Source organism: Hyaena hyaena, unplaced genomic scaffold, assembly GCF_003009895.1.
Source record: "Hyaena hyaena isolate Hyena2069 unplaced genomic scaffold, ASM300989v1 scaffold_388, whole genome shotgun sequence".
Taxonomy (NCBI): Eukaryota; Metazoa; Chordata; class Mammalia; order Carnivora; family Hyaenidae; genus Hyaena; species Hyaena hyaena.
Window position 1 is genome coordinate 928148 of NW_024081021.1, and position 22991 is coordinate 951138.

General features: G+C 35.7%; 1 protein-coding gene across 3 annotated transcripts in view; it reads right to left on the reverse strand.

Moving 5' to 3' along the window:
- SOS1 (SOS Ras/Rac guanine nucleotide exchange factor 1) overlaps positions 1-22991 on the reverse strand; it is a 139360-nt gene that overhangs the window by 27144 nt on the left and 89225 nt on the right. For all 3 annotated transcript variants that reach the window (XM_039251254.1, XM_039251253.1, XM_039251255.1), the window contains 7 exons: positions 16521-16648; positions 15097-15752; positions 6171-6252; positions 5288-5410; positions 4881-4984; positions 3494-3716; positions 2281-2400 (listed from right to left, as the gene is read on the reverse strand). In XM_039251254.1, the coding sequence (XP_039107185.1) occupies positions 2281-2400; positions 3494-3716; positions 4881-4984; positions 5288-5410; positions 6171-6252; positions 15097-15752; positions 16521-16648 (1436 nt within the window). The remainder of the gene's footprint in view (positions 1-2280; positions 2401-3493; positions 3717-4880; positions 4985-5287; positions 5411-6170; positions 6253-15096; positions 15753-16520; positions 16649-22991) is intronic.

A 22991-nucleotide genomic window follows, 5' to 3' on the forward strand; every position in this document is an offset into this window, starting at 1 on the left:
CTTGCCCTCGTCCCCAGCTCAAGAGTACAGGCTCAAATGGCTCCCACTCTCTTGTCACTTGCAACACACTGTGGAGAAGTTTAAACCTAAAGCTGCTCTCAAGAACAGGGAAGGGGGCGCCTAGGTGGCTCAGTCCGTTGAGCATCTGACTTGGCTCAGATCATAATCTCATGGTTGGTGAGTTTGAGCCTCATTGTGTTTACTGCTCTCAGCATGGAGCCTTCTTCAGATCCTCTGAGTGTCTGTCTCTCTCAAAAAAAAAAAGAAAGTAAAGAAAACCAGTGAAGGTTGTGGTGCAGGGCAATGGGAAGATTTATGGATCTAACAACTGTTGGCTGATGAGTTTCCAGGAGAGAACTAGGGAATAACCTGGGGGGAGCCTTCCAAGAGTCAGAACAAATACTAGAAACCCAAGAAACCATTCCTTAAAAGGAGTCACAATTTGATTGGATTAGTTTGCAGAGCAATTTATACCACTAGGGAAATTGCTGAAAACAAGAGCAATCAGCTGGCAATTAATAGTTTTAACAGCCGAATGTGGTCAAGAAAGGAGTGAAAGAAAGCACTACCTCTCCTGCTGCCTTCTTGGGGTGAAGGTGGACACACCCAAGTCAGTACCACTCAGAAGAGGAACTTCTCAGCTTAACATCATAGTGTAGAGGGAGCTGGGGGATAGGCTTCACACGAGTCATCCAGCTAGTCACTAAAAGAACAAGCACTAACAATAACGAGCTCTGGGCGGTGGGGAGTAGGAGTGGCAGGACTCACAAGTTGCTACAATGGCAAGTTTCCAGCAAAGAATTACCCGGCATGCAAAGAAACAAAGTACAGTAGTCTCCCCTCATCTGCTGTTTTGTTTTCCCCAGTTTCAGCTACCCAGCAGTCAACCATGGTCCCACAGAGGATCTTCCTTTTGAGTGTCATAAGAAGGTCATGTAGTAGCGTGCCGCTATGTCACACTGCCTAAGTCATTCACCTCGCTCCATCTCACCGTTAGGCCTTTTCTCATCTCACGTCATCACAAGAAGGGTAAGTACAGAACAGAAAGATATTTTGAGAGCGAGACCACACTCACATACCTTTATTATATTGTCCTCACGGTTCTACGATTAGTTAGTAATGAACAATAAAAAACAGTGTAAGGGGCTTGCTACTATCCGTGGTTTCAGGCATCCACTGGGGGTCCTCTGTGGATAAAGGCGGGACTACTGTGTGACCCATTCACCAGGGAAACAAAAAAAAGCAGAGAACAATCACTGCCTGTGAGAGGGATCAGATGTCAGATTTAACAGAAAAAGATTTCAAAGTACCCAGTATGAATATGTTCACAGAACTAAAGGAAAGAAGGCATGATTTAAAACGTAAAGGAAGATATGACAACGTGCAGCAGAAAATATTGGAAAAGACACAGCAGTAATAACTGGAATCTCAAACTGAAAAATACAATAGTTAAATAAACTTACTAAAGGGGCTCAATACATTTGAACTACCAGAAGAATAATTAGTGGACTTGGAGATAGAGCTTTGTTCAAAAATGAAGGCAAATTAAAGACTTTCCCAGGTAAACAGAAACTAAGAGAATTTGTTGCCAGCAAACCCACCATATGAGAAATACTAATGGAAGTTCTTCAGGCTAAAGGCGAAGAACCCCAGATGCTAACACCAGCCCACGAAAACAAAGAATGCCGGTAAAAGTAACTATGTGATTACAGGAGACACGACAAGTGCCTATTTCTTTCTCATTGCTGCTCTTAACTGACTTAAAAAGCAACTGTATAAAATAATGTGTATGTAATGTATTGTTGGGCCTATAAGATATACATATAGAATATATTGCCAATAACTACACAAAGGAGGTGGGGGAGAGCAACGCTGTAATGGGCTAAGAAAATAACAAATGGCAAAGCAGTAATTGTTACATGTATTGTTAGATTTGCATCATTAATTATATGTAATACCTATGACAATAGCACCAGAGGGAGACGGGGGACAGAGCTATACAGGAGGAACATTTCCATCACTGGATTAAAGCTAGTAGAAAGCTGAAGCTGATTCTGATAAGCTGTCTTTGGTAAACCTTAAAGCATTCACTAAAAAAACCCCTCAAAATATATAATGAAAAAATAATTAATGAAATAAAAATGCTATATTAGGTAGGTATTCAGTGCGAAAGAAAGGAGGAACAGAGAACAAAAAATGAACACGACATATAAAAACAGAATTGCATTTAAAATCATAATAGCGACTGCTATGAAATGCGAGAGAGCCAGTAATACTTACTTCTCAAACCACAGAGTGAGGTTGGTGGTGTGCCGGATCATTTTTAGAAGATTAGGAGAATTAATTTCTTTGTCTTCTTTCGTCCACACACTCCCAACTAATTCTGATGGCTGTACAGCTCTGAAATCATCAAGACATAATTCTCCATGATCCTTTTCCCTTTAGCGTACTGTTTTATTACATAAATGAGGTAAATAAAACTCCCATATAAACCTTTTGTTTTTACACCAACAGAAAGGTTTATGAAAGCCAGGTAACACAACAAGTTATAATTATGTGTCTTTTTCTATAGATTAAAAAAATACTTTTATGTGTCTATCTGTGTACTTTTATTATTGCTTTATAGTAGCATTTTGCTTCCGGCAACATTGAGAGTTTTTCATTGTATCTTTCCCAGCACTCACAAAGAGTATTTAACAAATTAGGATGACAATTGGGGATATTCTTTTAAATAATGAAATCTGTTATAATAATCAATTCAGTGAGGATATAGTAATCACTGTAATTCAGAAAATTTTTTTTTCCTTTAAAGGAGGAGGGAACCCTACCACAAAAAGGTCCTGGGAAAAAATAAATAGATTCTAATATTGGTTCTTGAGGATAGTGATGATCTTTGGGGTGGGAGGAGATCTATAAATTTAGTTCCTTTTTTTCTTAGTTATTTTAAAAGTTTGCAATTCTAACCAGTCCCCATTCAAAATGGAATAACAAAAAAGACATTTTTTTTTTTTTTTGAGACAGTAGTTCTATCAGTGTAGAAAAACTAAAAAAGGCTGTGACAGGCCATGACTTTAGTTTACAAGTACAAGGGCAATAGCTAACTTACTGCGCCCTTCCTTCGTGCTGGGCTAAACACTGTATACTATATACTGACTGTTTTCAGTCTCACAACAGCCTCAAAAGTAGGTACTATTATTAGCCCCGTTTCAATCTTGAGGAAGCTAAGGGACAGAGGGATAGAAGGTACACAAGAAGGTTAGTTGCCCAAGCACACCAAGCCAGCAACTGGTAAAGCCAGATGCTGTGCTGCACTTTCCCAGTGAGGAGTGAGTGAAGGGGAGGCCTTCTATACCTCAGGCTTTATTACTACTATCTGCTCCACATACTAGCTCATGTATGTCTTACAACGTTCCTACAAGGCAGAAAACAGTATTTCGTTTAAAAACTTAACTCCTTCGAAATGATTTTTCAGCTTGAATGTCAAATTACATACCGATATAGATCTGATTCAAGTAAAGTGAGTTGTCGAGCAATTTCTATTGGGTGTAAGGTGAGCAGGTCAAAAGTCTCTATGTGTCCAGGCCTGCTTATATGCCACTCGACTGTGGGAGGTGAGCTCTGAAATGTAATATTATGACCTGGTCCATTGTCTCTTGCAATTTTTTTCCTTTGGATTATTTTAGTGATGGATTCAACCCATTTTTTCATTGCTTTACCTGAAATACATTACATTTTAAATAACAATTAAATACTTTTTACTCAATATTTTGTTCTTTTAAAATATTTTAAAGTCATACAAGTGATAGTTGAATATATATTTGCTATTTCAAAGTTCAAATAATCAAAATAAAAAAACAGAAGTTCCTCTTTACTATTTCCCTATTCCTTATCCTAATCTCATTCTTCTTCACATGGGTAACTGCTGCTAATCATCTGGTATATATTCTTCCACATCCTTTCTAAATAAAATTAGAAAGTAATTTATTCATAGACATTTTTCACATTTACTGTTCTGAACTGCAGTTCAAAATATTATAATTCTCCATAAGATATCTCTTTCACATACGAGACTTATAAGGATAGACAATACACATTCACACTGTTAATCTTCTTAATATGCATTTTATAAACAAACAGTGCCAGAGATCCATCCCTTCATTGTAGTATGAGGTTTTGACATGGCTTTGTTTTGTAATATGCATGAAAGTACCATTATTTAACTCTTTATTTTCTGATTCTCATGTAGAGTGCACAAGGGAGATTAGAACCAAGTTTGTCCAGGTCCTTCTTACACCTATACGGTCACAGAGTCTTTAATACTAGAGGTGGGACTTTGGAAACATCAAGCCTTACTCCTTATGTTACTGATGAGGAAACCCAAGTCTAAGGAATCAAAGTGGTTTGGCCTAAAGTCCTGTATCGGGTGAGTGGCAGTGTTCAGAACAGAACTCCTGTTTCTTGGCTCTCGGCTCAATCTGCTCTGCTGCCTCTCTGATGCATGCACTGCCCGCCTCATCGGGGCCCAGTCAGTCTCCATCAGTGGTGCTACAATGGCACACTGGTTCCTAACTGTCCTCTGGTACACACACCTTCAGATAAGAGGAAAGCAAGCATAAACTGAGATTTTTTTCTACCCAATTCCAAAATGATCCAGTAAGTAGACTCACTAAATGAAAATACACTGGGTCAACAGGGTTATGACTGAGCAATCTGGAGGTCAAAATGTTGTTTGATGAAAATTTTTAATTTTCAAATGGTTATGCTGCCACTTATAAATATAAACAACTCTTAACAACACTGAACAACAATGACATCAATTGATAGTCACCATATTGATACTTTTATTACAAATAAAACTAGCCACTTATAAAAAGCCATACCTCTTACTGTTCCAATAAATTCTTCCATTCGCTGCAAAAGATCTGCGTCTCTTTCAAAATCATAGAAATGGTGCTCTACCCAATGCCGACATACATTTAATACTCTATGGCATTAACACAGAAGAATAACTGAATTACATGGGAACTCAGATATGAATGTTTAACACAATGAATCATATAAATTAAAACAGAGTAATTCTTACCAAATTAAATAATTTTATAAGTGGCTTACCACTTTAAAATTCTATGTTAATTAAGACCTATATAATAATTTCTGATAATTGCTTTTTATTTCACTCATTTTACTCGTTAACTCCTTCTTGCTTGGGAAAGATCCTTATCTATGTCAGTTCTGAGACCAAAGTTTAGTAAGACTTAATTCCTTCAGTTATTTAATTACTGCTTACCGCAGTTGTACAGGCTGTATATATTCTTTTCTAAACCTTTTTAGTTCCGCACTCAAGGGTTGATCTCCATTCTCTATAGCTATGCGATCAGCTTCTGTTGGCTCAGGCTCTGGAATTTCAAACCTAACACAAAAGAGAATAAGCTAATGAGAATACTAATAATATCAAATTATTCAAATAGAAAACTACAAACCTTTTCACTAGTCAGCACAATCAAGAGAGCGCTGTAAAAAATTACTAAAGACATATGTATATATCAGTGAAAACAAGTAAAGACTTCTCCTGATCTTATATTAATTAAAAAAAATTAATACTTGCCAATATAAAAAAACCAGAAACAGCTAAGAATAAAGAACACATGCAAAGTCTAAAAAATAAATGTGGTTATAAACTTTTGGGACTGATCTTTACTTTTGACCGTGTAGTCACTCAATCAGCTAACATAAAACTTTACCCTTAAGGGTCACTCCTTAAAAAGTAGATTGCTCTTTGGGTGGCTGAAACACTTTTCTTGATTATAGTATTTGTTCACTGATAAGCTCCATTGTATTCAACATGTGGTATATTTGAAAAATTCTGTTTAGAACATTTAAATCATCAAAATTTAAATTTCCAGAGTCTAAAACACACATTTTTATTTAGTTCTTTAACTTGTCTCATTCCATAAATATGAACTTTCACAAACTGAGTTAACCATGTAAAAAACAATGCTTATTTTTATACTTTAATAATCAAAACTAAAAGATTATGATAAAATAAATGGTCATCTAAGAGATCTGGACTACAATGTAAAGTTCATACAATTTATTTCTGAGAAACATGTAGGATCTTAGCTCAATCTCTTTTTTTAAAAAAAGAATTTACACATTTCACATTAACAGACCTTTCTATTATAAGACTCAGTAGTTCTTGAGGTTTACAAAAGGATCTGTATGTTGTAAGAAATGTCCGAACAAAATTGGGATCTAAGAAGAAAAAGGAAAAATATCTTATTAAAACCTGTGATTCAGAATGATTAAAGCTATTATTAACATTTTCAAAAGAGATGAGAACAGTCTGTTTTGAAATTCCCGAATGTTTTGACCACACAGAATGCTTTGGACTTCATAACAAAATGCTAGCTTGAGCACTTCCTAAATCAGTGGCAAAACCATTGATACTAGGAGTTTACAACCACTTATTTCTTGGCCTCTGTATACTCTGACCAGCTGAACTTAACCTCCTCATCAGCTGCAGGAAGGCAAAGGGCAGAAAGGCAAAGAGCATGTAAACAAGCTCCCGCCTGCTACCTGGATCTCCCAGCATCTGTGGTTGGTTTCTCTCTCTCATGCAGAGAAAGGCCACAGCAAGAACCCAGTACTTCTTCTGACATCCAGAGTAGTCTATCTAGGATTGGTTATCTAGATTTCTTTCAATCATGTTAACAGAGCATACAACTAGAAACTGGATATTATAATGTGGGTTAAGTTAAACACAGTTTCTAAATGATTTTATTTGCTAGAGGTCTTAATTAAAGCTGCTGAAAGAAGCTTACACATACCTGTAAGTTATTAAAACTAGTAAGTGTGTAAGAATGTTGATTTGGCTCTATTCACAACTTAATTCCTTTTATTTCAAGTAGTCACAATAAGAGTTCAATCGTAAGAGCAGGAGTGTGCAGCCCCTTCGAAGAGAGGACCTACTTTTCATTCACATCTGCAAGAAGTAAATCAGGAGGCTGGCTGACTGTCATCACTTCCCCAGGCCTGGCCCAGGCCAGGCTCCCCTTGACTGTATTCTCCCAAGTTGTGGAGAAAGGCTGCTGTCATCAGCACAAGAGACCTGGTCTGTCATCTTCTGCATAAAGAGGGGGAGAGACATCTTCCCACAGTGGAAAAAGAAAATTATGCACTTCTATAACCCAAATTTCATCAAGGTCCACATTTAGTTGTAAGTCTTTAAAAAGAGGGAGGGGAAAATTCATTAACTTTTCTATTGGGAACATCCTTTTTTTACATTATGGAGAGGTAAGCTCCAATGACAAATTTCACTGAGAAGAGCAAATACCTTTGTGGATCCTTTCTAAGTACGATATCTATTATTCACATAGGATTTACAAAGAATCAGAGTTCATTTGTTTGGAAAATTTCTACATAGGCTGATTCTGTCTGATTAAGAACCACTCTAAATTTAGCCTTAATATAAAATAATAATAATATATTAACTCCCCCACCAAGGTAAATGAATGGATTTATCATAAAATAGAAACCTATTTCTAATCTATTGGAAAATGTGGTCATCAGGATAATGAACTGATTAAATATCAGACAACCTTGAATTTATAATGCTTTTATGAATTAAAGAAAATGTACAGAATAAAAACATGCTGGTTTTCAATGGCCCCCTTCTCCTTTGCCTTCCAAGCCTACAGTGGGTTACTGATAAAATTTAAATATATACAATCCTTTAGTAATTTCCTCTCTGTTGGTATCTTATTGTTTGTCTTCAGTTACAGAGTTCCTCAAACGTTAAAGACTAATGTCTCATCCAGAAGAAAAGATTTTAAAACAGAAGGCTGTACAAGATTTTAGAACAGAGATTTATATCGGTTTCATCACAATTCTCCCTTTCAAGAATCTACTTCCTGTTCTGCAAATCTATTTGTAAGGTGAGGCTACTCAAAACATCCTCTGCTTAGGAATCCAAAGCAATGGCCCCTCTAGAAATGCTGAGCTGTCACTAATGAAGAGCGAGCCCAGACACATGGTGCAGAGTGTTCCTAGAATCCCTGGGCTGTGTTCTAAATTTAGGCTGACTCCTCCTTTTTAAAACATATTTTTAAAACACTTTATCTCCGTCTAAAAGTCTAAAATTAGTATCAGATCCATTTCTTCACAGATGCCACTTGAGTTAGGTTAAAAAGTTGTGGGATACCAAAGGTAGTTTTAGGTTGAAAACCAGAACAAAAGCAAGTTCTGGATGAATTGTTTAAGAAAATTTCCCATTTTAAAAGGCAAACTACTTTAAAATTGTCTTCTCATCTTCAACCAACACTTCCGGTCATTTCAGCACTCCAGTAACTGATGACAATGCTGGGAACGTCGTGATACTGGTGCCACATCAGTCACACGGGGATCCAATCAATTCCTGACATCTGTTATGTAACGTTCGCAAAGAGCATTCATTCACGTAATTTATTCCCTAGGACTTCTGCGCAAGGCTGTTGTTTTCCCTTTCTACACAGGAGAGAAGTAGCTAAGACTTATCCAAGGTCACCCAGCTGAGTGGCAGAGATGGAACCGGAGTGTAGATTGTGCAGTTTCTAATTTTATGCCTTTTTCTACTGTCACACGTAACCTCACTGGATTAAAGGATCCTTTAAGGTTTCTACAGCTGTGATGTAAAAATATAAAGAACGGTTCCATGAGTTATGTAGTCATTATAGAAAACTTACATAAATAATTTAGAATATAGCTGTACTCTGCTAATATTGGTTTAAGGCACCGGAAAAAAATCATTGAAAAATGAGCAGTCTAATTGTGATTCTGTAATTCTTGTTACGCCTTCTTCCAGATTTTCGGAAGGAGCAGCTGTAGCTTCCTGTACTCTGTCTTCAGAAAAGGAGTTTCTTTTCTGTGAGAAAACACTCCCACAATCGTCACTGTTGTGCTAAATTCTAATGTGACCCAAGTTTCAGTTGTTTTGCTTAGAAGTAAAAGCAGTCTTGCCAAAACAAAACAAAAACAAAAAAACAGCAGAAGCTAAAACTAAACCAAGAAAATTTGGCAAAAAGTTTAAGTACTTTGAAAAAAGTACTTAAAGGCTACATGTATTCCCAGGCTTGTATACTTTAGACACTGTTTTTAGTCTGAAGCAGTGCAAAACTGCTCATGAATCAAAAACTTATATTGAGAGGACATAATATCTGTATTTGAAACTGTACACAAACAAAGGCTAGATAGTCCAGAAGCTATTTTTACCTCTATCAATTTCCCCACTTAGGTGATTCTAACATGTACCATGTCACACTAACCCCTGGAAACCGTTATCTTACAGATGATGTAAAGGACTAAGATAATTCAGTGTCTTAAAAATACTCCTCAATAAGGACAGGCTAGGTGCTTTTGTGAGAGAACAGAGCACAGGCAACGGTCAAAGCCAAGTCTTACGCTGGCTCTGTTGGCTGTGGAGCAGCAGCTGCCCACCTGTATTATAAAGTGGTGTTTCAGAGACAGCTGGAAGGCAAACACACAAAAATACAAAAGCCAGGCTGCTTTGGTTTTAAAGGAGAGGTGGAAATATCTGTGGAGAACGTGAAAATTGGCTATTGTGATAGTCTCTTTCTCTGTTTATCGCTTGATTGTGGATGTCAATTCCAGAAGCCTCTTCCTCAAACATAACCCCAAATGGATTTCAGTACGAGCAACGATACAAACGTCCTTGTGGTTCTTCTTTAATCATTTTACATAACACTGTCTTCTACTAGATCCTCCAATCCCTGCGTTAAGATTCCCACCAGGCTCACTAGTGGGTCTGCTTCCTTCCCTCGATGCAGCTCTCCATGCAGACACCCGCCAGCTGCACCAGTCAGATCCTGGGCTAGATCCAGGCTGCTTCAAACGTGAGCGGCAGGGACTCTTTTCTGCTGCCCTTCTAGCTGCCTTGTCACCCTAACTCGAAAACTATCATTTGATAAATACTTTATTGCACAATGCATCAAATTCTTAGGAGCTCAGAATATACCTACACTAATGTTCAGAATATAGCATACTAAAGTTGAGATGGCAATCCAGTCCTTTTTTTTTAAGTACCTATTTGATGGACACTTGACGATTTATTTTGTAGGGCCAATGAAATTTACGAAATGTTTGTTATATGGAGTTATTTATGTAAAGAATGCCCCTCCCCCCCACCACAGTGAAGCACTGTTAATCAGGATGTCTGCTCATGTGATAATTCTCCCTCTAATACAGCCATTTAAAAAGCCACAAGAAACAATAAGCTGCTCAAAAAGGATTTATAAACAATCACTCCTGAATTCCTTAAAAAAGGAAACAGACGCTATGCTGACGCACAAACGCTTAAAAAAAAAGTTACCAGAGAGTTTAAAAATAGAACAGCACTGCCCTATAGATCAAAAATTGTTCAAAAGATTTTTTTAAAAGTTAAGGCACCCAAACTGAACTTATATAGGCTGCAAATGCAAAAGAAATCTAATTTAGGTTTTTGAGGATTTTCTATAAAGGCATAAAATCCCACTAAATACTTTAAAGAAAAATAGCAACAGGCTTAAGTTTTTCTCAATACCACTTTCTAGAAAAGAGAAGTTCGCTGTGCATGGGAAACACCTTTTTCCCACACTTCAAGATGAAAAGCTTTTCTTTCCATATAATGTCAGTTCTAAATTTTCCCTACTTCAAGGTCACCTCATTTCTCTAAACTGAGACTATCAAACCAGACACACCATTACCAAACATCTCTTTACTCCTGCTGTTTAAAGTCTCAATAATTAATTTGTACTTTAGAAACAGGAGTAAAAGTCCTCCTTTCATCTCCTCTTCTGTGCTTTCTTAAGGTGGGTAAGGAAGGACGTCTCTTCATATTCTTGCCAGATTCAGAATGCTCTAACTAGACAATGCCCCCACGCCCCACAGCACTGGAAATGGATTCCAAAGTGCTGATGTAGTTAGTGACTTTCTTGATGTCCAGAAACCATGCATCTGAGAGACAAGTATAAATCAGATTTCACATAAGACCGTGCTGTAATCTTTTAAGCAACAGTTAATTATTTTCTAATTTACCTAAATTAAGTTTTTCTCCCAGAAAACCTTCCTTTACAGAGCACCCAACACCAGTAGACTAATGACTGGGTTTTGCTAACAACTAAAATTATGATGTCCAATATCTATATACTAGAGTCTATGCATTAAAATTAAAATGCATTATCTGTAGTCAGAGTTTTTTTACCTATTTCAATAAGAGAAAAAAATTACTCCGCTTAAGTCCTCAAAGTAAAGCTGTGCTGCCCCAATGATGAACAAGCCATTTATATTCTGGAAATTCAAAGCAAGCAAGAAATTCTTTTTATTTTTATTATTTGATATACATAATAAAGATTATGTTATATTTTAATAGTGAAGAAAAATTTGCCTTGTAGAAGTCACTGTAACATGGTGGAGAGTACAGTCTGTCAAGAAACCCAAGTTTTAGTCCTCACCCTACAATTAATTGGTGATATGATTTCTGGCAAATCATAACTTTCAGCAGCCTTGGGTTTTTGTCTCTAAATTGGGGGATTGGCAATCTGGTTTAACACCGCAAGTTTACAGCGCTGTTTGAAAATTATTATTAAAAGCGCTTGAGGGATCAGGTTGGTTGAAGCCACAGTAAAGTCTGAATTAAGTAAGGTTAAGCCAGTTTGGTTTTTTTTTTTTTTTTTTTTTTTTTTACAGTTTCTGACCAACCCATAACGTAAAAAAAAATGTGTGTAAATGATGCTTTTTTGATATTAAGTTTTCTTAATTATAACCATTGTCTTATAATTCTGTACAATATAATAAAAATGTGCAAGTTAAATTTCAGCCTTTGTTTCAGCCCAGCTTGCCTTGTATGTCCTCCAATAAACATATCTATCCAACCGACTGAGACAAACAAACCAAAAAGAGCAGACGAATAATTCTAAAAACAAATGGTAACTTGATCTGTTATGGAAGTGAGGACTCAAAGTACATTTGAGCTGGAAAAGAACTTAAAAAATAACCGCTTTCATGTTTTAGGAGTTCATAGATGGTCTATTAAAAACACATTCCATATTGCCAGTAACAATGTCCAGTGAAACCCCATACAGAAGAGCCCAAATAAGCTAGGAATTAATACTAAGCTGTGTGTACTGTAAATCACAGCTCATGAGAACTGCCTTTGGGTTCCAGTTACATCGGTAACGTGCCTTAATGACATATGTTAAAATATTGAATTAAGCCTCAAAAGAAGATAGAAAAGAAAAATGTCAAAAAAAAAAAAACAAACCCAAAAAAACCTCAGCCCCACCACTTCTAGAACTAACACTGGCATTTTATTCCTCAAGATGTTAATGAAAGGAATTGTTTCAAAATTTTGACTTTTTTTAAAAAAACAGTCTTGTCAATTTAAATGTGAATACACTGAACTCTGCAAAGCTCTATAAATCTTGAAATGTCAGTGTTTTTTATTAGCTAGAAGTAAAACATTTAAAAATGCTATTCTACTCAAAAGCTAAAAATTAATGTAAATGAGAGCAACTACCTAAAATAACTAGTAAGAGACTGTGGCAAAAGCACTATGTCTGCAGACTTGGCTAATGTTGTAACGTGAAGGAGAAAAAACAGCCAAGACTGCAGAGAAACCAGCAGCTATGCTCCTTCATGTTTTGAAGTATCCTCATTCAAAAAATAAGTAAAAGGCACACAGTTCCCCAGAAAATATTTCATTGTACTTCTGCAACTGCTTACTAATAATCCTGTTAGTTCTGTGAAATGCAGGAAGCAGTCTAAAAACAATTTTTATCATTAACAATCTAGTTTTACAGAAACAATTACATAAAAAAATTTGGAACTTGAAAATGTTTTCCAACTCAGATCCCACTGACGTGACAGTGAACACTAGGTACGTCTTCTTTAGCACTTTCCACTTACACTGTTCTACAAGGGAAAAAAAAAACCTTTAAAACTTGGGTCCTACATAGATAGAAATCTAAGGATTAGTTTTTCTGTAAACAGTTACAAAGAGCTCAAAACAAAGGTATTTAAAATAAAATGGCAGTTTAGAATACTTATGTTAAAGAAATCAATAATCTTCCAAGGCACTTAAGAATCAGAATAATGTGGCAAAAAGAGGAGTTTGTAAAAAGCAAAGAAGTGTTTTGCAACCACAAATTATGAGTAATTTAATGAAATATTTTTGTAGTTGTATTCTAGGTCTTAAAGAGTATACAGAGGTTGAAAATCATGAAATAAGTTGCTCATATTAATTACTGAAAGTTTGCACCTTTCATCTTTTTGTAAAAAAGATGCCAGAATAATCTATTTCTTTTTCATGTAAATCCTAGGTAATTTATTAAGCTTTCTTGTGCTTTTTTTTTTTTTTTTTTTTGAGTCAGTAAAATGAATGCACGGACTGCATTAGTTTCTAGGTGAAGAATCAATAGTAAAATTAGAATCCCAGACTCGTCTTCCTTCGCCATCTTCAACGTGTTTCAGCTACTGCTGCCACTACTGAACGGAATCCGTTGGAGAAGCCAAATGGAAATCACTAATATCTTACTATGGAAAAGGCTAGCAAGAGAATTACCAATTAGAGGCCAAATAGAAATGACAAAGGAAACAAAACTCTGGCTTATTTATCCCAGAGATATGTGGACATAATGAAACATTATGTTCACAAAAGTGCTTTGATATCACCGATAAAAATATTCTGATTTAAGTTTACTTTTCTGCAAGGTGGCCCTGATAGTTGCCAGGCCATTTAAGTAGTTCCGAGTGGACATTTAATAAACTGAAAAGATTAACATTATTGAATGCTATTCATCTTTATTAGAGTGGATTAGTTAATGGGCATCTTTAAAACTTTAAGTGGTGCCAGGACAGTTTCCAGAGAGAACGGAGAACCCATTTGTAGGACTTTAAAAAATGAAAAACAACAACAATGAAACCAAAAACCAGAAAAACATCTCCCTCAGAAACACAAATCTCCTTGAGACAGGAAAATATTTAAGCAAGAAGTATAGGGATAGAGGTTAATTTTCTCATTCAACTATTTAAGAATAACATTTATGTTGTAAGAGTTACATTTCAGTTTATAGGTCTTTGTAATAAAAACATTCTTTGAAAGTAAGTATACATTTATATTTACAAAGAACTTTCACCTCTAGCAGTTCATTTATTCTTTCCAACAACATTCAAAGGTGACTGTTGGGAATGACTTTGGAGGCGAACTCAGGTTCTGGGATGGTAAAGAGCTGTGATAGAGTGACGATATAAATCCAGATTTCGTGCTCTTCCCACTATACCATATGCTACAGTATTTTACAATTACCAAGCTTTCTACTGAAGGTTGAACAATATTGGATTATCACTGGTTACTTTATTAGAAGAAACAACATTACTTGAAAGAAAAAAAAAGAATCATTATATTTGTTCCTTGACTCTCAAACATTATATTTCATTCAGCCTCTACCAATCGTCCTAGGTAGTTTGGACATGTTCGTCTTTAAAAATTGTCCCAGTAAGATGATTTCTTTTTTAAATAACATCGGTTATAAAATGAAAAAATTACTGAAAACTTAAATGACTTTCAGGATTGCTAAATTTAATTAAGTCTTAGGAATGGAAATTAAGAAATACCAATGCTGTGTATATCTGTACTACCAGCACAGTTTTGGTGATGAATATGTATAAAATTTTTACTGACTTTATAATCTCAGTAATGGAAACAGATGAAAGAAAAAAACAAGTGGTAAAGGTTATGTACCAAAGTTTAGACCCTAATGATGATGATTTCTCACTACTTTTAGTCTTGTTTCTGCCACTCATTGGGAAACTTTAGCCAAGTGATTTTATTTTCTCATTTGTAATTTTGTAATTGTGGTTATAAAGTTACAAAATATGATGTAAATCTGGTAGACAACGTATAAACGGCAGCATTTTTAGGCAAAGGAAAATGAACTTGGATAATGCAGAGATCAACCTTTGTTGTTAGTTTGCTTTCTGTTTTCGGCACGATGACCCCATGCAGCAAAGAGTATCAGCTGGAAGCAGGGAAATACAAGTGACAGGCAACTAAGTTCTATTTCTTACCTGCGTACATATGGTATGTGAGCCTCTCAATAAGTTTAATAACAGTTCCTGCTTTGATAATTGGAATTCCAGCCTTGGGCTGCATGTTTTCTTCAAATATTATATTCTCTTCAGAGTCAGGCTCTGCAAATCGATAAACATCAGCACTCGGGAGCCTCATCTGCTCCTCCTTCTCTTCCTGTAGCATCGTCACGTCAAGCATCCTTTCCAGTGTGCTCCGGTACTGGAGAGATATCAGTGCTGCCATCCAATTGTTTTTCTCTTCAGCTGACTTGGCAGAAAATATGACACTGTTTTCATCTTTTAAAATTATTTCAAAAGCATGCTTGTACTCACTGGTGTCATCTTTGTCATTAATTTGTACCTTTCTCATGAAAAACTTTTCTTTAAGACGATACTCTGCATTGCTAGCACCAGGAAGTCTTGGCTGCCCATGATTTGATTTACAGCAAATCATTAAGCCATCAAAGAGAAATATGTGTCTCTCGTGCTTGGCTCCTACACGTGTAAGAGTTCCTTCCATTATAAATTCATTGCAACACTGTCCAATGTCTTTTCCCTCCCAACCATCAATATTCTTTTGAATCTCGTTCATTTTCTTGATTGCTAGTTGTTTCCCCTTCATTTGCTGACTATAAAACCGACATGCAGATTCACTGGGATAAAGGAAAAAATATTATTAGTACACAGATAACAGGCAACCTAGGATTCCATGTAAAGAAAGGAGAGAATAAGAGTATATTTTCAAAAGTTGCACTGAGAAGGTTTTCACTAATTCTCCAAATATATTAGTGTTACAAGACTATACCATTTTAGAAACCAAAGCAACACAATAGAGACTTTTTTTAGTGACTACTGACAAAATTCTACTCTATAAATCAAGCTAAGGAATGACTACTTCTACCTTGGCTACTGTTTAGAATGACAAATATTAAAAGGTAGCCCCATATAGTGAAAAGAATAAGAGACTTAAAAAATTATTTTAAAATGTTTAAGTGGATAAGACTTAAAGCTAAAAATCATGCACAGATTATAATGAAGAAACTGGAAGCAATGTATCTGAATTAATACCTCAAGTTACATAACCCCTAAAATAAAGGACACTACAAATTTTACTCTGACAAAACAGTGATGTTGACATAAATCTACACAAGACATTTTTTTCTCTCTCTCTCTCCTTTAGCTTACCAGTTGGCTCCCAGGAGGTCTTGTCTGGGAGTATGCAAGGAAAATGCACAAATATGAAAGGTTTTTCAAACAATAACAAATTCTCTCGGCTTTGATGTCACTTCCTCTGAAAGACCAAGCTTGTCACTAAAACTATTTTCTTCATTGTTTACTTGACGAGGGAACTGAGATCCCTGAATCTACACCAAAATATTCAGGGTGAAAAGGAGGATTATAAAAAAAGTAAAAATATTCACCTCAGTCTTCGTTTTGCAAGACTTTTAGAACATATTTTTTCCATACCACTCTGCACATTAAGCAAAGCTGTTATTGCTTGTTTCAAACATTCCTTGTCTTCTTGATCTTCACTCTTTTCTTCTAACTGCTGCAAGGTCAAAATGACAAATCTGAACCAGTAGGACAGTTTGGGACAAAAAGAATAAAGATAACACTGATTCCACTCTTTCTACCACAGTGCAGTTTTCAAATGTGTCATAAAATATATTCTTTTAAAAAAGCTTTTTCTTCTTTATATTACTTTCTATGTCAACATGCAACCAAGTTTTCCACATTAAAAAAAAACAACAACCTGTAGAAGCAATGTTAAGAGATGTCACCCCTTGTGACAGGCAATAATATGCAGTTTCTCAGGTGAATATTACTGCAAAGAAATGAGGGACATAAATCATCTTAGCCAGCATAGGAGCTGCACAGCAGCAAGCACACAGATGAAATTTTTCTGAAGTGTGGAATCTGGTCTTAGGTTTCTGATTCCAACACGGCTGTTGTAGCAACAGGATGATTGGGAAGATAAACACACAGAGGAGGATGCAATATAGCAAAGAGGAACCTGGAGACACAAAACCTAGGACCAAATTTTGACTCTACTGCTGTGTGACTTGGGGGCAGATTATTTGACTTCTGAATCTCACTTTTCCCATCTGTCAAATGAGGCTTTATAAAAATCTTGCCCTACCTTACTTAATGCGGTTTTTTATTATAATTTATTTTGAGAGAGAGACAGAGATAGTAGGAGTGGGGGGAGGGAGGGGAGAGGGAGAGGGGGAGGAAGAGAGAGAATCCTAAGCAGGCTCCACACTGTCAGCGCATGCCTGATGCAGGGCTTGAACTCACCAAACTGTCAGATCATGACCTGAGCCAAAACCAAGAGTTAGACTCTCAACTAACTGAGCCACCCAGGCGCCTACTTAAGGGGATTCTTATTAAAAAGCAAAGCACTTTGAAAAAAAACCCAAAGCACCTTATAAATGGTAATGTACAGTAGACGTTTAAGTTGTCTTCTTTCTAGTTCTATAGAATTAACGTTAGTATCATGAAGAATTTCGTCAGTATTCACACATTAAGATTATGAGTAAAACTAGAAATGTACATATTAGTGAAACTCAGGCACATTTTCTATTGATGGCAAATATATATGCTAGACAATGTCTGTGTTTAATAAGAATTGAGTCATCAATTACTACCAATTACCAATAAAACAGGTGGCTATAATTCAAGCAAGCAGTTAACTGAGTGAGGTATGAGTTACAATAAGTAACAAGAATTCAGTAAACTTCTAAACCTGCTTCTGGCTACCAAAAAGAAAAAGTTAGGAAACAGCATTTATCAATAGTTTTCATGCAATATTTAAGAACATTTACTCTCTATCTTAAAGGAAAAGACAGGAGAAATAAAACCATAAAATATTCAAAGTAACTTGTAAAGGTTTACTTTTTAATGAGCGTAATTATGCATTACTTTAAGGATTTTATGTTCTTGAAAGATATTCCTTAAAGATCAATAACATATTCCTTCCCATTTCAACTGCTAACAACTATATACACATACTGACGACTTGTGAAAAATAAACATATTTCTTACTCAAAGCCCTAAACCACTTTTATAAAAATAATTTACTTAAAAGATCTTAAATGCTCAAGTATTTCAGAATTTATAAATACCATATTGTAAAGTCTATTTAATGCTCAGCTTTTATCATCCAAATTTCTTAGATCCATTATTAAAAACTCACCATACTTTCAACTAGAAGCACAATCTACACTTTTTAGAAAAATATTCAGTCTCAATTGTGTTAGTAAAATAAAAATCTATTCAAGATAATCCCCCAGATAAAAAGAGTAAAAAAATGTTTTCCCCCCAAAGGATAAAAGACTTAAAATATACATACATATATAGATAGATAGACGATATAGACATGTAGACATATCATATATCTATATCTATCAAAAGATACTCGGATATCACTTACTCATAGCATTGCTCTTCACTATGGCCAGCTAGATTAATGGCCAAGTGTTCATAAAAGAAAGCTACTAGGTTTTTACTTAATGGATATTACTGGTAGGCTGAAGGCTGGACTTTTTGGGTAATCTCTCAAAATATCTTCTGTCCCTATCATTCTAAAACTATTCACCTCTCATATGGCAGAATTTTTGGGAGACAAACAAAATGTTACTGTTAACCTTATCAAGTTTATTAGACTTCCAAGCCAGCAATCTCACACGGATAGCAATGTTCATGAAGCAGGGGCGGGATTCTGCACGGCGTAATGAGAGCACCACAAAAGAGAACTATTTCACTCAGTTGTTCCAGAATTTAATCACTCAGATATTCAAGTCAATACGACACATGGCAAGTTTTTAGTCTTACAGAGTTGGCAGTAACAGGGAACAGAATATTGAGTCCTTCGTATTCTATCCAGTTATATTTATTATATTATTAATTCAGGCAAACATACCTACAGTCACACAAAACATACAGTGGTAACACACATAAAAAGAACTATGAAAGTAACAAATGCATCTAGGCATGCATTTAATTTTCAATTCCCAAAATGCTTCAAGTTTCTGGCTCATTTATCTATCATTTAACAATAGCATTTCACATATAGAATATACCAGTTATCTCAAAAATATTGTTAATACGTTTTAAAACCACAAACTCAAAGTCTATGTCAAAACGCATAAAACTTTACTAATAAAGTAATTTTACAAAGATTTTATTTTAAGTTTATTTCTTTATTTTGAGATAGAGAGGCAGAGAGAGAGATTCCCAAGCAGGTTCTACACTGTCAGTATGGAGCCCTATGTGGGGATCTGATTATGAATTGTTGAGATCATGACCTGAGCCAAAACCAAGAGGTGGATGCTCAACTGACTGAGCCACCAGACTTCCCATGAAGTAATTTTTAAATGTAATTTTTACCTTCACAGCATTAGTCAAGCATCTAAAATAAATTTCAATGTAATAAAGGACTTTTCTTATAAGCATTTTTGCTTAACATAGCTGACTTGAACTAGGCATTGGTGCAGAATAATTGAAGCCAACTACCATCACAGGGAGTGGCTTACTGTGGCTACAGAAACAAAGCAGTGACTATTAGTATGTAAATAAGACTCCACAAAGCAGCATCCTCTTTTTACCAAAGTGAATTCAATACCATGCTTTTCCTGGGTACCTATTAAATAACATTGTGTAACAGCAACACTTTCATTTTACAAATACAGTCCTGTTTAAATAGTTAAAAATTATCAAGTCTTTAATTTTATTTTTCTATCAAAAAAATTTTTTTAATGTTTTATTTATTTCTGAGAGAGACAATGTGAGCAGGGGAGGGTCAGAGAGAGAGGGAGACACAGAATCTGAAACAGGCTCCAGGCTCTGGGCTAGCTGTCAGCACAGAGCCTGATTCGGGGCTTGAAACCACGAACCGGGAGATTATGACCTGAGCCGAAGTTGGACGCTCAACTGACTGAGCCACCCAGGTGCCCCTCAAGTCTTGAGATTAAATTTCTGTATATGAGATTATATTTAAAATAATCCACAGAGTCATAGTCCAAAGCGCAGTGAAAACTCACTGCTCTATAATGATGGTAAAATTTCTATTTTGAAAAGAAAGGAGCCACTTTCACCAGTGATTACTTGTCTTTGGTCCTTGAGAAATAAGTGAAGGGGCAGTAATCAATGTGGGGTACTGCGGTTCCAAAGGAAACCTTGGGAAATAAATGGGTTTAAATTCAAGAAGCTGTGAACTGGAAAAGCAGACAAATAGAACTGAAGATTGTTTATATTAAAAAATAAAGTGTTACACCTGATGCATTTGATAGGAGTCCAACTAATTCACAAACACATAATGATTTCCTTTGGTTTAAAAAAAAAAAAAACCTTTGAACTCATGTTTTTATTTCTAGAAATTACTTTTTCCAACACGAGATTATTTAAAATGAAAGAATTGCCATTACTCAATGGCAGACACAGGCAAGACCCAGGATTTCCAACCCTTGGTTCAAGGGCTTTTCAATATACTAACCAACACACCAAAATAATTTTGAAATGCCTATTTAGAAATTATTCACCAAATAAGACCTATCCCATCCAGACAGGTAAACTGCAGTGCACAGGACGGCAAAATATACAATCAAGAAAAATGTAAGTGTCTAAGGTTTGGGACCTAAAATAAAGATTTGTCTTTGTCTGAAATATTGTGTGTATACAGAGAGTTTATCACAGAATGGGAAAACCCAAGCAAAGGTTGAGAACCACATTTTTGATTTTGGAATGGCTTCTTGTCTACTCTCTGATGCTAAAAACATATTACAAAGTGGAAAATATATGGTCAAATAGTAAATTGACCATATGTACAAATGTATGTGAACAAATGTATGGAATATTATCCAAATTATTCCAGAAACCAACTAATTAAACCAGCTGCTCCTGGCTCTTTGCTATGCCTTAAGTTAAACATCTCATTAAAGGCTGAGCACAAGAAAGGCAATGACCCTCAACTATTCTTTTATAGTAGCAGCACAGCTAAAAGCTATGGGTGAAAAAGATGAAATTCTTAACTAAAATGAGATTTAGAGATCATCTGAAGCTTTCAGTTACTCATACTATTTGTTAAGTCAGAAAGTACATTGTAGGATTGCCTGAGTGGCTCAGTTGGTTAAGCGTCTGACCCTTGGTTTCAGCTCAGGTCATGATCTCATAGTTTGGGAGTTCGAGCCTTGTGTCAGGCTCTGTGACGAAAGCGTAGAGCCTGCTTGGGATTTCTCTCTCTCCCTCTCTCTCTCTGCTCTTCCCTGGCTTGTTCTTTCTCTCAAAAATAAATAAATAAACATTTTAAAAATCTTTTTAAAAAGTACATTTTTAAAACTTTTAACAGATTTTTAAAAATTTATTTGTTTTTGAGAGACAGATAGAGACAGAGTGTGAATGGGGCAGGGGCAGAGAGAGAGGGAGACATAATTCCAAGCAGGCTCCAGGCTCTGAGCTGTCAGCACAGAGCCCGACGTGGGGCTTGAACTCACAAACCATGAGATCATGACCTGAGCCAAAGTTGGATGCTTAACCGACAGAGTCACCCAGGTGCCCCAAGAAAGTATATTTAATAACCAGTTCTTTCCTTTCCCCTCAAAGTCATTTTTTAAGTTAGTGATTTCATATATGCAAATAACTCTCTTACAATACACAAAATTTCAACCAGTAATTGATGTTAATGATATTAACAAAATTTAATCTTTTACTTAATCAGTCTAAACAAATCCTCACTTTCCCCCAAGACAAATGAGCAGATGATCATTACCAAAGCTGCATATAATACATGGAATAAACAGTATAAATTTATAGTATAAATGTATACCACTTCTCTAATAGTAATTTAAAAGAAAACAATATCTTAATAAAATTAGCCAGTATTTGAAAAAGTAAAAATGAAATCTTAAATATCTTTGAGAATTTTGCTTTTATTTCCTAATAGTGAATTAAAAGTCATGTTACATTTTATATTTTGAGGAAAGTCACAAATTTTATTGAGATAATTAAGTAGATGTCTTTTGTATACTTTTAGAAACTAGAACATTAATAGTAGCTGAGTGGGAGAAAAACTCAAAAGGACAGATCGACAAGGCAAAGCCAGTCAAGTCCCAAGTGGAATTAATTTAGCAAATATTTAATTAACCATCCATATTTATAAACAATGAAACTATGATGGGAAGCAAGCCCCATCTGTTCCTACTGTTAGCTTAGAGCATGAAAGAGAAGAGAAAATTGAGCACTGAGTGTTATGTGGAAACTAATTTGACAATAAACTATTTGTAAAAAAAAAAAAAAAAAAAGGAAAGAGAAGAGAAATGAATGACAAAGTGCTAGTTAATGGAGGAAATATAGCCCTCTGGAAATACACAGCAAGAGGAAGGCTTCCAGAAGGAAATGACTATAAGAACTAAATAATAAGAATGGGAAAACAGAGGTAAAAGAATTTAAAATAGGCAGATGAAATATATGTGTGATTGAGAGATTTTTAGGACCAGGACGGAGAGAAACTAGCTGAAGAGTAGAGCCTGGTAGGTGGGAAGAAAGGAGGTTGGGGAGAAGTGATGATCGGTCAACTTCAGGCTCTATTAGGAACTTGGACATTAACCTGGGGCAATGGGGAGCCATTAAGGGTTTTAAGGGTTTTAAGCCGGTGACTAACATGCTAAGATTTGCAATTTAGAAGGATGACTTTGGTTTAGTTACCTCCTCAAGAGCAGAGTGTGTAGGGAAGGGAGACAGAAAAGGCAAAACTAAAGGGAGACCTTGGATAACAGAGATAAGATGATCATGGCCTTCACAGAGTATTGAGAAGTGAAAAGATATTATTCAAGAATGAAAAGGACTTACTTGGTGACTAAATGGATGTGATATAAAGAATGAGAGAGAAGAGTTGA